Raw genomic sequence first — 13,347 nt, 5'->3', positions numbered from 1 at the left:
GGAAGGGTATCTGGGACCACATGGCACTTGGCCAGCTACTGAAACTGGCTAGGAGTCTCTCAGGAGGCAAGGCTGGACCCCTCTCTAAATCCTCCAGGTGGCAATCAAGAAGAGGGGCTGGCAAACTTTTTCTGTAAAGGTTTAGATAGTAAATATTTTAGGCTTCATTGGCCATAAGGTCTTTGTGGCAACTACTCAACTGGTAAATGAATGTACACGGCTTGTGTTCCAATAAAACCTGATTTATAAATGCAGGCAGAGGACTGGATTTGGCCCACAGGTGGTCGTCTCCTGACCCCTGGCCTAGACCAACCAGGCATGGTTGACCTCTGTCTGATCCTTAAAGCCACCATTCTGTCCATTTGAGGCTTTACTAGAATAAGCAATATAAGGTGGACTAAACCTGGCACCTCCAGTGTTCTACAGGTGAGTGATGACTCTAAATTCCTCCTGGAGGTTGTTATCACTGGGCTTGAAATACGTTCACTGGCTCTGCTCATTGCCAATTTTCAAAGATTCCATTTAGGTACAGTACATCCCCCCCCCCCTCAAAAAAAGTGTATCCTCTTTAGAATCATTTTACCTAGCTGAACTCTTAGCAAGTGGGCTAGTGGTCATATTCATGGCTCTCCCAGCACTCATTCTATTCATGGGGCGAGTTCCACACTCAGGGGGCAGTATATATGACTTCCAATCAGAATCATTATTAGAGAGTTAGAAGGCCTTATCTCTCCCCAAACTCTCCTTCACTGGATTACTTTTTCTAGCTTATAATTTCTTCTATTAGTGTCTCCAAGGTTACACCTCAAAGGTGAAGACTTATCTCATTGCCTAGACAATTAACCCTTTTCCTTTAGCACAAAGTACTTTTAAGGATTTAAAGCAGTAGTTTTAAATCCTCGAATCAGAATCCTTTTGGAAGACAGGCAGGCCCTGTCCCAAGAGGTTCAGTTTTAATTACTCTAGGGTGGAGATTAACTACTGCTATTTTTAGAAAGTCCAGGTGATTCTAATTCATGGTCAGAATTGAGAAACCCTGGTAGAGCAGATGCCAAGGAAAGCATAAAGAGAACTTAAGAGGACAGTAAAATTCACTTTGGAGGCAGAGCAGTAAGAGAACGGGAAGTCCTAAGGGATGTGGTGGGCTGTTAGGGTCAAGATTTTATATACCACAGGTCAAGGATGGCAGGTGCCTGGAAGGGCAAGTTCTGAAGTGGGTGCTGGGCCAGCAGTCCCTCCCTCAGGCATGCTTTCCCAACACCCCCTTCTCCTCCTGACCTTGGATCCCATGTACAGTGCCTGGATTTCACAGCATCGGTCAGCGGTCAGTTCTCCATAGAAGTGGGTGGTGAGGTAGTTGGCCAAGAAGTGAGAAGTGGCCAAGCTACAGTGCTGGTCGAGGGACTGCTCTGTGACCTCAAGGCACATGGTGAGGTCAGGAATTCTTCGCAGGAGCTGTTGCAGGAGGAAGGTAGAGGAGAAAGGTGAGACCTGCAGAAGAACTCTTAGTCCAGCCTTGTTTTGTTTGAGAACAGAACCTTTAGGTTTAGTCACTGTGGATTAACCCCTTCTCTGCACTCATTTTTTCACCACCCCCGAAGCTTCACATATGATGGCTTTGACAGGACCAGAGATCAGCAGAGTCTTGGACCCAGCTGCCCATCTGGCACCTAATGCAGGGCTAGGCACCTATAGGGAAGATGACTCCTGAAGGACAGCTCCTGAAGGACATGGAGGGGCAGATCTGAGACTGCAAATACTTTGCATGGGATCCAGCAGGAACAGAGCCACCTGATTTGACTAACCTTCTCGTCCCCTGCCAAAAGAAAACTGGGAAGAGTTGGAGGCTTACTTGCAGAGCCTTTTCATGATCTCCTCTTTCTAGAAGGTGGAGAAGATGCTTTTGATGTAGGTTGATTAAATGTTCTCTTGAAATGGGGTATAGGCAGCCCCACTCCTCACACAGCTCATACTCCTGGAAGGAAACACACATGCCTTCAATCCCTTTAAATTCCTGGCCTTGTCACTCATCCAGCTCTTGACTGATTTTTCTCAGCAGTCTTGAGTCTGCTAAAGCCCCAAGAAAGTTTGGGAAGTGCTGATGGGAACTTCACCGTGGGATTAAAGTGGGATCATAAAGGACTAGAGTGGCAAGGTAAGTTATGAAAATGATCCAAGTAGGCTGACTGTTCAGGATGTCCTTTTTCTTTTAGCTCTACTATAAAAAAGAAACAGATGACATACAGCTACTGACACTTGGTGTCAGCCCTGGGAAGATACTAAGGAAGTGGGGAAGACCGAGAAGACTGTCCAAAGGAGACAGCGCCTACTCAGCTCTGACTGTTGCCATATGAATGTGCAGGCCCAGTGGTGCCAGACTTTTAAAAATGCCAAAAAAATTTTTTTAATTAAAAAAATTCCCTATTTTACAATGTTGGCAACGAAATCAATATGAAAAACTAAAAATTCTGCAGAGCAATACTACATGAGCCAAACAAACATGCTGGGGTTGGATTCCATTGATATCACCCCTTGTTACTCCCCCCTCCAACACCAAATTTGTGAACTCTGGATTAAAGCTTCCCAGAGCTTTGTCCATGTATTCTAATATGATGGCATCTGGAAGGCCCTCCCCACAACTCTGCCTGGGGCCACCTTCTTCAGGATGCTTCCTTGTTTCTTGGGCTGTCTTAGGCACCTGGCTGTGCTCCCACCATAGTCTGGGCTTACTTCGGTCACTTGGTATATCGCAATCACCCAGGGGTGTGTCTCGCATCGCCCTGCCCTGCTCCCTCCTTTCCCAAAATGTGAGCTGCACAAGGGCAAGGACTAAGCTTAATTATCTTTGTTTCAACACCATCTAGCACAGTGGTAAATAACAGACAGTGAATAAAGGTTTCCCGGATGAATGAACATCTGAATAAATACATCTACATTTTGAACTATGGTATATCAGCTCCTTAAAGGGTAAAAAATAGTCTCCTTAGCACTCAAATGTCCAATAAACACATGAAAAGACAATCAAGGTCATTAGTAATCATGGAAATGTAAATTAACACCATAATGACATACCATCTTATTGGCAAAAAACGTGAAAAGCTGGATAATGCCAAAGTTGCTAAGAAGATGGAACAACAGGAACTGTGGGTGGGAGAACAGGGACAGGACGACGGATCTGAAGAGCAACGTTGTAACATCTTAGAAAAGGTGAGGATGCGCATGCCTCATGATCCAGCAATTCCACTGCCAGGTATACATTCTGTACCTACCGTAAACAGTGTAGGAAATCTTGCGTATGAAAACAAGGGTGATAGTACAAAAGTGTCAACTGTATTATTCTCTATTCTTCTATGTATGTTGGTAAGTTTCACACACACAAAAGAGAAAAAAAAAGTGTTATGTAGTCATAGAAAAAAATGTGAACCCTGATACGCGGAAAGAGGTCTACATAACCAGCTAAGGCATAGCAACTCTGGAAAGAGGAGGAAGGGGAATAGTACCCAGGAAAATGGTACCTTGGCTTCTAGAATCACATTCATGACAGTTGATGGGTCCTCGACACAACAGTTCCTCAGGGTCTGCCAGTCACACCACATGGGGGTAGCCTGCAAACCTAGGATCTAAGGAAAGACAGAAAAAGCTATCAAACCACACTGCAATTTCTCTGCTCAGGAACAAGTCATTGGAGTTTCCAGGGATGGGCCATACCCAGGTCTCTGTCCCAAAGTCAGGCTGTCAGAACTTGCCAGGAGAGAGGAAGGATTAGAACGAACGGGACAAAGAGTGTTTGGAGAGGTGAGAGAACCTATCCAGCAAGTATAATCAGGGAGCAAAGGCTGTGTGGGGAGGCCAGGATTGGGGCCTTTCACTTGGAGGACAATTCTCAGAGGCTTCTGTGCTTTGCAGATTGTTCAGTCTTCTGGAGTCACTTGTCCCCTGCCCCTCCAGCTCAAAACTCTAGACAGGTTATTCTTCTGTCCTGAATGCTCTGTGGGATCACCTTTCATGCAGCATTTTAGCTCTGCATGAAAACTGCTATGGAAGAGTGGAAAGAAAATCTTTTTCACCTGCCACTTTCACTTTCCTTGGTTGGGCTCTGGGCTCTGTTTTGTTCCAAGCACACATGGAAAAATTAGCATATATGTATACTTGTTATGTAGCTGTACCATCGAAATCTGTCTTCCTGAGCCTCTTGATCTTGAACATGACACATAAATCCAAGAATCTTTCACTGTGAAACTGTCAGTCTCATGCATCCCTTTCAAAATGGCTCTTGAAATTTAGCTGAAGTTTAAAACAATCTTTAAAGAACACATAATAGAGATTAAATTCTATAAAAACTCTTGAACAAAAAAAAAACAAAAAAAAAAACTCTTGAACAACAAGATACAATATACAAAAAACATACAAAGAGTTCAAATATACAGGGATACCTTAGGGATACTGTGGGTTCAGTTCCAGACCACCACAATAAAGTGAATATTATAATAAAGTGAGTCACATGAATTTTTTGGTTTCCCAGTGCAAATAAAGTTATGTTTACATTATACTGTAGTCTATAAATTGTGTAATAGCATTGCCTACAAAAAATGTACCTGCCTTAATTAAATATTTTATTGCTAAAAAATTAGTTTTAGCAATTAATTTGAGCATTCATCTAGTCATAATGTTTTTTTGCAATAGCAACATCAGAGTTCACTGATCACAGTGACTTCCCCGGTGGTCTGGTGGTAAAGAATCCGCCTTCCAATGCAGGGGACGTGGGTTCGATCCCTGGTCAGGGAACTAAGATCCCACGTGCCGTGGGGCAACTAAGCCTGCATGCCACAACTACTGAGCTCGTGTGCCTCAACTAGAGCCCACGTGCCGCAAACTACAGAGCCCATGCGCTCTGGAGCCTTCGTGCCACAACTAGAGAAGAAAAAAACCCGCACGCCACCACTAGAGAGAAGCCCATGCACCACAATGAAGAGCCCGCGCACTGCAACAAAAGATCCTGCGTGCCGCAACTAAGACCTAACGCAGCCAAAAATAAATAAAATAAATAAATGATAAATAAATCTTTAAAAATAGTTATAAAAAAGAGTTCACTGATCACAGATCACCATAACAAATATAATAATAATGAAAAAGTTTGAAATACTGTGAGAATTATCAAAATGTGACACAAAGACATGAAGTGAGTTAAGTGCTGTTGGAAAAATGGTGCCAAGAGACTTACTTAATGCAGGGTTGCCACAAACCTTCAATTTGTAAAAAACATAGTATCTGCAAAGTGCCAATAAAGCAAAATGCAGTAAAGAAAAGGTGTGCCTGTACATATGAAAAAGGCATTGTGGACTGTAAAGCATCATTCCAGTGTTAATTTTATTATGAATTTTTAATCCTTGTCTGACATGTACATATTTAAAATTATAGGAGTAAATAAAATAGGAACCAGATAGAGGCTCCCTCGCTCTTCACCTAAGAATGGAAGCCAGATACAGAGCAGAAGCCAGATACAGAGCAAAAGCCAGGCCCAGATTTTCTGTTTCTTAAAATCCGCCATCACATGAGAATAGGCTGGAGTTGGTAATAAGGTGAGAAGCCTATTTCCTTTCTCTTGATGCCGAATCCTATACCTTCTGATACACCAGCAGCTCTGCTAGCTTTCTCTGTAGCTCACACTCCAGCCCATCTTGGAGAGCTGTGTCTGAAATGCAGTAGGCCAGGATCTCCAGGCACGACTCCAGGGGCCACCGGTCCACAAACTGCAGTGTTAGCCGACTTCTCAGAGATGCATCCTTCACAGCAAACAGGTACTGCCAACCTTCTTTGACTACAAGACAAAAAGATGCTCAGCAAGCCTGGCGCTGGAGCTCAAGAGTCCAGGTTACTTTTTAAGAGAAGGGCTTTGTTCAATTTCATAGAACAGGAGCTTGGAGGATCCTGAAGATCCTTCTGACCTGAATTAGTTTTTACACTTGGAACACTATAGGAGACATACTATACCCTGTTTCTCTTTATGCAAATGTAATCATAGTCATGGGACTTTCTGAAGAGAGGGAGAAAAGGAGAAAGGAGAGGAAGAAAAAGGAAAGATTTTCTCCTTTCCACAGGGCAGCTGAGCCCCTGCCCAGAAGCCACTCCCCACAGCCCGCCCAGCTCTTGCTCCCCCTAGTGGAGGGCTGTAGGTCATTGCTCTCAACTCTGGGTACACATCAAAGTCTCCTGGGGAGCTGTCAAACAGGCCCAGAGTCTGTTTTTATAAATAAAGTTTTATTAGAATACAGCCACACTCACTTGTTTATGTATTGTCTATGGCTGTTTTCATGCTATGATGGCAGAGCCAAGTAGTTGCAACCGAGCCTGTATAGCCTACAAAGCCCTTTACAGAAAAACTTTCCTGACCCCTACTTTAAAGCAAACACTTGCCTGAACCCTATCATGGGCTTCTGGAAACAGGGCTCTGATATTTGTAGTTTATAGAATTTCACAACGATTCTGCCATGCAGGGTTGAGGATATTGGTTATGAGTGCTTGTCCTAAAGTTCGATGGACTTGGGTTCTAAGCTCTGCTCTACCACTGACTATCCTGGGCAGTTTCCTACCCTCTGAGCCTCGTTCGCCTCTCAGTATCATGAGATTATGGTGGCACCTTTCTCTAGAGTTACTGTGAGCACCAGATGCGGTGATCCACTCAGTGAATGCCCAATACTATTACCACTGGTGAAGGAGGGAGGCATGGCTTTCTGCTCACCACCTGCCGCAGCACAGCTCAGGACCGCATCCTGTATGCTGCTCAAGTTGTCCACATCTCGCCCGTACACTTCAGTGAGCTGAAGGGCCCGGTGCCAATCTCTGGCCACCAGGGCTTCCTCGAAGGCCTCGGTGAGCACATCCAGGGCTATGGGAGAATGCAGGCCCAGGAGGACGGTAGAGAGACTGGCCCGGCCGCAGAGACTCGCTGCCAGACTCTGCCCCTGCTTGGAGGACCCTCGTAGGGGCTCCCAGGCAGCTAGGAGGGAGGCCTCAAGCATAGGGAACTGTTCCAGGAGGCGCTCACACTCCCGGGCTACCTGCTCTGCAGTCAGAGGCACCTCCCTGCGGCCACGAAGCTCCTTCCAAGACAAGCCGGGCTTGGTGGTCTTTAACCCCTGGGAAGCCCCCAGACAGGCCACGGTAGCCAGCAGCTTCGAGCGGGACTTAAGGAAGGCCAAGGCAGAGGAGGTGAGGGCTGGGCCTGCTGAATCCCTGGGGGAGGAGGGGGGCTTTCTCTCCAGCGTGGGATTCTCAGTTGGCTTTGAGGAGCTCAGTGTAGAAAGTGGGAGGTCCTCCAGGCAGTGGGAGGTATGCAGCTGGGTCAGGATGCCCAGCTGGGTCAGAAGGGATGATGTCTGCTGGCTCTGACGGGAAGAGCAAAGGGCAAGGGGCTCACAGCAGCAGCTGACAATGACCTGTGGCACACTCAGGCTGAGACCCTCCCGGGCCAGAAGGGCTGCCAGCCTGGAGGGAGAGAAGCAGAGGGCGTAAGGCCTCAGTGCCTGGGCACCATCACCCAATCTCAGAATTTCTTTATGTGTAAACAAGCAAATGTAAATGTAGACTCTCTAATTGTTCCCCCACCCCCTCTCTTTTTAACTCAAAAGGCAGCCTATTAGACCCAATTCTCTGCCCCTTGCTTTTTTACTTAATAACACACCTGGGAGATCTGTCCATATCCCTCTACAGAGAGGCCCCTCATTCTTCTTTCACAGCTATATAGCATTCCATTATGTGGAAGAAACTGAATTTAACTAGTCTCCTATTAGAGGACAATGGCTATGCCATACAAAGCTATAATAAAATGACTTGGTACATACAGCATTTTTCATACTTATAATAAAGGATAAATTCCCCAAGGTGGACTGTTAGGTCAAAAATGTGGTTTGTCATTTTAGTGGATATGGACAAACTGCCTTCCCACAGGGGCTGTACTAATTTATATCCTGCTGGCAATCTGTGAGAATGCTTGTTTTCCTACAGTCTCGCCAACTAATGTGTTATCAGAGTTTTGGATTTTTGCCTACTCATAAGTGAAGAGTCACCCCTTAATTTTATACTTGCAATATAAACATTAGAGGTGGAGAGAGAGAAAGAAACGAGGCACACTGAATTTTAATGTAGCTTGTATAAGAGTAAATGCAAATTAAGGGAAAAGTCTGGAAGAAATCTCAACTTCCTGTATTGAACTCAAACACAGCCCCACTGAGCCCTTGGTTTCCTTGATGAACAATTAGGAAGGCCCAGGCCTGGCTCCTACCTCTCTGGGGGAACTTGTCGCTCAAGCAGGAGGTGTGACACCAGTTGGGAAGAACTCTGTTGCAGGAGAACAAAGGGGTTTCCTACCTTGACCTCTACGTGATCTGCAAAAGTAAAGAAAGTGATCTTTGCACCACTGATTGCAACATTCACAACGCTGTTTTCTATAATCAATAAAAAAGTAGTGTCAAAACTACATGGAGGGGGCTTCCCTGGTGGCGCAGTGGTTGAGAATCTGCCTGCCAATGCAGGGCACACGGGTTCGAGCCCTGGTCTGGGAAGATCCCACATGCCATGGAGCGACTAGGCCCGTGAGCCACAGTTGCTGAGCCTGCGCGTCTGGAGCCTGTGCTCCGCAACAAGAGAGGCCGCCATAGTGAGAGGCCCACGCACCACGATGAAGAGTGGCCCCCGCTCGCCACAACTAGAGAGGGCCCTCGCACAGAAACGAAGACCCAACGCAGCCATAAATTAATTAATTAACTAATTAAAAAACAAAAAACAAACAAACAAACAAAAAACTACATGGAGGGCTTCCCTGGTGGCGCACTGGTTAAGAATCCACCTGCCAGTGCAGGGGACATGGGTTCATGCCCTGGTCCGGGAAGATCCCACATGCTGTGGAGCAACTAAGCCCGTGCACCACAACTACTGAGCCTGTGCTCTAGAGCCCACAAGCCACAACTACTGAGCCTGCGTGCTGCAACTACTGAAGCCTGCGCCCCTAGAGCCCGTGCTTCCACAACAAGAGAAGCCATCGCAATGAGAAGCCTGCGCACCACAACGAAGAGTAGCCCCTGCTCGCCCACCGCAACTAGAGAAAGCCCGCGTGCAGCAACGAAGACCCAACACAGCCCCCCCAAAATAATAAAGAAATAGAAAAAAAATTTTTTAAAAACACAAAACTATGTGGAAAGCCCTTCTGTTGATATTTTTCTAGGTAAAAGGTATTCTTGACAGGATGCTGACCACAGGTTTATCTACGCCTTACCACTGTTCTAAAGACTTCCAACTACAGACAAACTTCAGGGAGCAGGCCTAGCCACAAACAGCTGATCCTGCTCCCTTTGATATGACTGAAGTGTAGGTAATACTCGCTCTGCGGACTTGAGTAAGAATCTGGCACTCGAATCAGAGACTTAATTCCCCTGGTGGGTCCTCATATCCACAATAGATCGAAGATCTGGGAGAGGTATTTTTGAGTCATTAATGCCATCAAAACGTATTGAATATTCTCATGTGCTGTACCATTGTACGAGGCATCAAGGAGACAAAGGTGAATAAAACACAGAGGTGAGTAAGAGAGGACCTCACATGTAGTGTCCTCGGCTACTGCTGTACCCAGAGCCTCTTCAGTGTGCGCCTTCCTCTTCCTTGCCCCTAAACACCTGTGGGCCAGTCCTGACTCTATTTTCTCTTTCTTGCTACTCACCAGGCTCAGAGCTCAAGCTCCGCAGGAGAACAGCAGCCAGCGTGCTGCAGTACCTGAAGAAGGTGCCCATGTAGTCAGTCTGCCTGCCGCCTGCTGGCATCTGTTTGCCCAGGTTCTTCTGGAGGAGCTGAGTCTGGATATACACAGGGTGGGCCTCTGCCTCCAGAGCTTTCTCGGCCACCTGCTCCACCAGGGAGGTGAGTGGAGTACTCCTGGGCTCTGGGAGGAGTTATGAAAGGAGAAGGCATGTAGTGTTGAGTCTGTGCATCTGGCTTTGGGTCAGTTTCCAAACAATATGGGAACTGCGCCTCTGTACACTGCGTGGGACATCCTATAGGCTGGCTGCTACGCTGACAAGGCAGTTATAAAATCCTAAGTTGGTTGCTTATACAAGTGATTCTCAGCCAGGAAGAGCTTTGAGTCTGGAGAAATCAGGGTGGAGAGTTCCATTTTCACCCCTGTCTCGGGTGGAACAGCTCTGTGAAGTTCACAGCACTCTTTTGTGGAAGGGTTAATCAATGTTTATGCAGTCCCTTCTGGGTATATCTCTCATCAGGAATGAGAAAAATGTGCCAGCTAATGGGAGTGCTAAGCAGCCCTTCACTTAGGAGGTGGGGCAACAGGTGGAATTAGTTACGAGACAGGCCCTGGTTAACTAGAGGGCTGGTAGGGCCCACTTCTGAGTCCTCAGCCTCTGCTCCAAAGTACTCTTTCCCGTTCCACTGCGTCCTCTCCCCATTTCAACCTCATCTGCTCCCATGCAGTCGGGCCTGTACCTGGCAGCTCCAGTGCTTCTCTCAGTGACTGAAGGATCTGCTCCAGCTGCTGGGCGAGGGTAGCGTGGCTGGCGACACAGTCCTCGGTGAGGCTGGGCCAGCACATCTGAAGCAGCTCAGCAATGCTGCACCGTGGGGGACCTCCCCCCTTTTCCTCTACACTCTCTACGGAGAGCAAATGAGAAAGAAAAAGTGAGGTCTGATGCTGACCTCATGTTCCGAGGCCGGGAGATTAAAAAGGGGTAGTAAAAAGCAGCTCACCTGATTTGATTTGTCCGGCTGACAGAAGTGGGTAATTGAGAATCTTACTGATCTGCTGAAGAACGCCTGGAAAACCTCGAATGCCATCAGCACTGAGGAATACGTGGTCTAGCCGGCGACCTGGAAACAGGATGAATCGAGAAGGAATGCAGAAAAAAATAAGGAACTTTCAGAGATTGACACTCGGTCCTGTATTTACCTGTGAAGTTTTTTTTTTTTTTTAAATTAATTAATTAATTTATTTTTGGCTGTGTTGGGTCTTCGTTTCTGTGCGAGGGCTTTCTTCAGTTGCGGCAAGCGGGGGCCACTCTTAGTCGCAGTGCGCGGGCCTCTCACTATCGCGGCCTCTCTTGTTGCGGAGCACAGGCTCCAGACGCGCAGGCTCAGTAATTGTGGCTCACGGGCCTAGTCGCTCCGCAGCATGTGGGATCTTCCCAGAGCAGGGCTCGAACCCGTGTCCCCTGCATTGGCAGGCAGATTCTCAACCACTGCGCCACCAGGGAAGCCCCTACCTGTGAAGTTTTATCTTCTCCAGTATTGAGGAAGAAACATACGCTGTGCCAGTTTTCATGACAACCAGCATACCTGGCTTATTGCATGCCTGCTGTTCCAGGGCTACCTCTGGCAAGATGCCTCAGCTGTCCACAGCAGCAGACCCAGAAGCTCTGGCATTCCTAGGGAATCGCTGTCCCAAGCCGATCAGGCACTTCTGGTGCATTTGCCTTGGTACTTCCTTCAGCCGAGAACTTGAGCTGGGATCTTATCTGTATCTTGACACCCTGACTAGACTATAAATAACTTTATGGACAGAGATTATTCCTTATACCTCTCCTGTACTCCCATATACTTGGGATAATCTGGAAATGCAGTAGGTACTAAATTAATTCCTGATTGATTGGCATGAAACCAATCAGCTTGAATATTATTAATAGCTTGGATAATATCTCCATTCATTTTAGAATATAAGTACTAGATGAGAGAGAGGGAAATTGTTCGATAAAAGTATGCCACGGCATACTTTCCTAGAAGGACTATGTCAACGTTACAGGACTTTTAAATCAACAGCTCAGAAGTGATTTGGAAGGGTGTGCAGAATAGAGTTAACACAGCAGGCCTGAGACTGCTATCCTTAGAAAGGGCTGCTTGCAAGGTTGGTCCCTGGTTGGTGTCTGTGAACTTGACTGGTAGAAGGTCTCCTACACTGATATAAAACTTTCCCTAAATGATGAGAGCGACTGATTGTGCCTAAACTGTTTGTACAATGTGGTTTATGCTGAACACCTGCCTTCCTCCTGAGAGCGTGGAATTTTGGTACATGCTGGGCAGAGGTTCCCTGTCACCAGCTCCCAGTAAAAACCTTGGGCACTGGCTCACTAATGAGCTTCCGGCAGACAACACTTCCCACTTGTTTGTTGTCACAACTCATTGCTGGAGGAGTTAAGCACATCCCGTGTGACTCCAGTGGGAGAGGACTCTTGGAAGCTTGTGTCTGATTTCCTCCAGACTTTACCCCATGAACCTTTCCCCTTTGCTAATTTTGCTTTGTGTCCTTTTGGTGAAATAATTCGTAGCCATGAGTATGACTATATGCTGAGTCCTGTGAGTTCACCCATCGAATCACTGAACCTAAGGGAGGCTATTCATATCATATCTATTCACCATTCCTCCCTCCATATTACTCAGAGAGAACATGTTTCTTTCTCTCTCCCTGGCCAGTCCTTCCAATGCTGGGTGTGTGTATCAAGGATGGGTGGGGAGTGGAACTTTGCCTAATTCTTTCTTCACATTCCTCTACCTCATTCCTCCAAGAGTTCCATATACACATTCTGGGATATTATTAACCTCAAGGTACAATCCTCCCTCCAACTGTGATCCACTAAATTTTCCCTTATACCTGGTTTACAAGCTTCAGACTCAGGTTTTAGGTTAAGTGGGATTCACTCTGGAGGAGGTATGCAGTTTAAGGGCACAAATTCCATTGGTACCATTTTTGAATGTATATTTCTTCCTTGAATTTACCTATAAACCAGAAGAGAATTTCCCCAAATGACTGGAATTTGCTATATCTGTTAAGAAGGCGAGACTCTCAGTAAACTATATTTAAGTTGCCAGACCGGACATGAGGAAATGAACTAATAATCCTTTCTCCCCATCCCTCCTTCCCCGATAACTTTCTTCTTGCATGATTATCAAGCATCTCAGAACCCCATCTCCTCATTTGAGAATTAAGGGATCAAGCAAAAACAGAACACTCACCCCGACTCTCAAGGCTGCTGTTCAGGCGCCGCTCAGCGGTTTCCAAGAGCTGCTTGCCGGTTTTCCAGAGCTGGCACCGAGAGCAAGCCAGGTCAAATGCAGCCATGGCGGGGGGGCTGAGGTCTTCCAGAACCTCTCTCAGGGGGGCAGTGGGCTCCACCGCGCTACTGCTTATCCAGAAGTCCTCCTGGAGTGTGGGGATGGGGTCTCCCGAGGTGCTGAGCAGCTTGTCGGTCACATCAGAGATGGAGTAAAATACCATCCCTGGACACCCAGCAGTGGGATACAAGGCAAGAGGTTAAAATGACTCTCACTAGCACTTTTATTCTGAAAAGTAGTTAT

The 13,347-nt window shown here is 46.6% G+C and overlaps 1 protein-coding gene across 6 annotated transcripts in view; it reads right to left on the bottom strand.

The window, feature by feature from the left end:
* ZFYVE26 (zinc finger FYVE-type containing 26) overlaps positions 1-13,347 on the bottom strand; it is a 62,807-nt gene that overhangs the window by 27,282 nt on the left and 22,178 nt on the right. For all 6 annotated transcript variants that reach the window (XM_082384378.1, XM_082384375.1, XM_082384376.1 and 3 more), the window contains 10 exons: positions 13,006-13,269; positions 10,750-10,869; positions 10,489-10,653; positions 9,713-9,931; positions 8,282-8,384; positions 6,740-7,485; positions 5,622-5,818; positions 3,516-3,620; positions 1,853-1,975; positions 1,279-1,455 (listed from right to left, as the gene is read on the bottom strand). In XM_082384378.1, the coding sequence (XP_082240504.1) occupies positions 1,279-1,455; positions 1,853-1,975; positions 3,516-3,620; positions 5,622-5,818; positions 6,740-7,485; positions 8,282-8,384; positions 9,713-9,931; positions 10,489-10,653; positions 10,750-10,869; positions 13,006-13,269 (2,219 nt within the window). The remainder of the gene's footprint in view (positions 1-1,278; positions 1,456-1,852; positions 1,976-3,515; positions 3,621-5,621; positions 5,819-6,739; positions 7,486-8,281; positions 8,385-9,712; positions 9,932-10,488; positions 10,654-10,749; positions 10,870-13,005; positions 13,270-13,347) is intronic.

The sequence above is a fragment of the Balaenoptera borealis genome (genome assembly GCF_965194805.1).
Source record: "Balaenoptera borealis genome assembly, chromosome: 3".
In the NCBI taxonomy this organism is placed as follows: domain Eukaryota; kingdom Metazoa; phylum Chordata; class Mammalia; order Artiodactyla; family Balaenopteridae; genus Balaenoptera; species Balaenoptera borealis.
The sequence above is the reverse complement of the archived record's forward strand: the minus strand, read 5'-3'. Positions and strand labels throughout refer to the sequence as shown.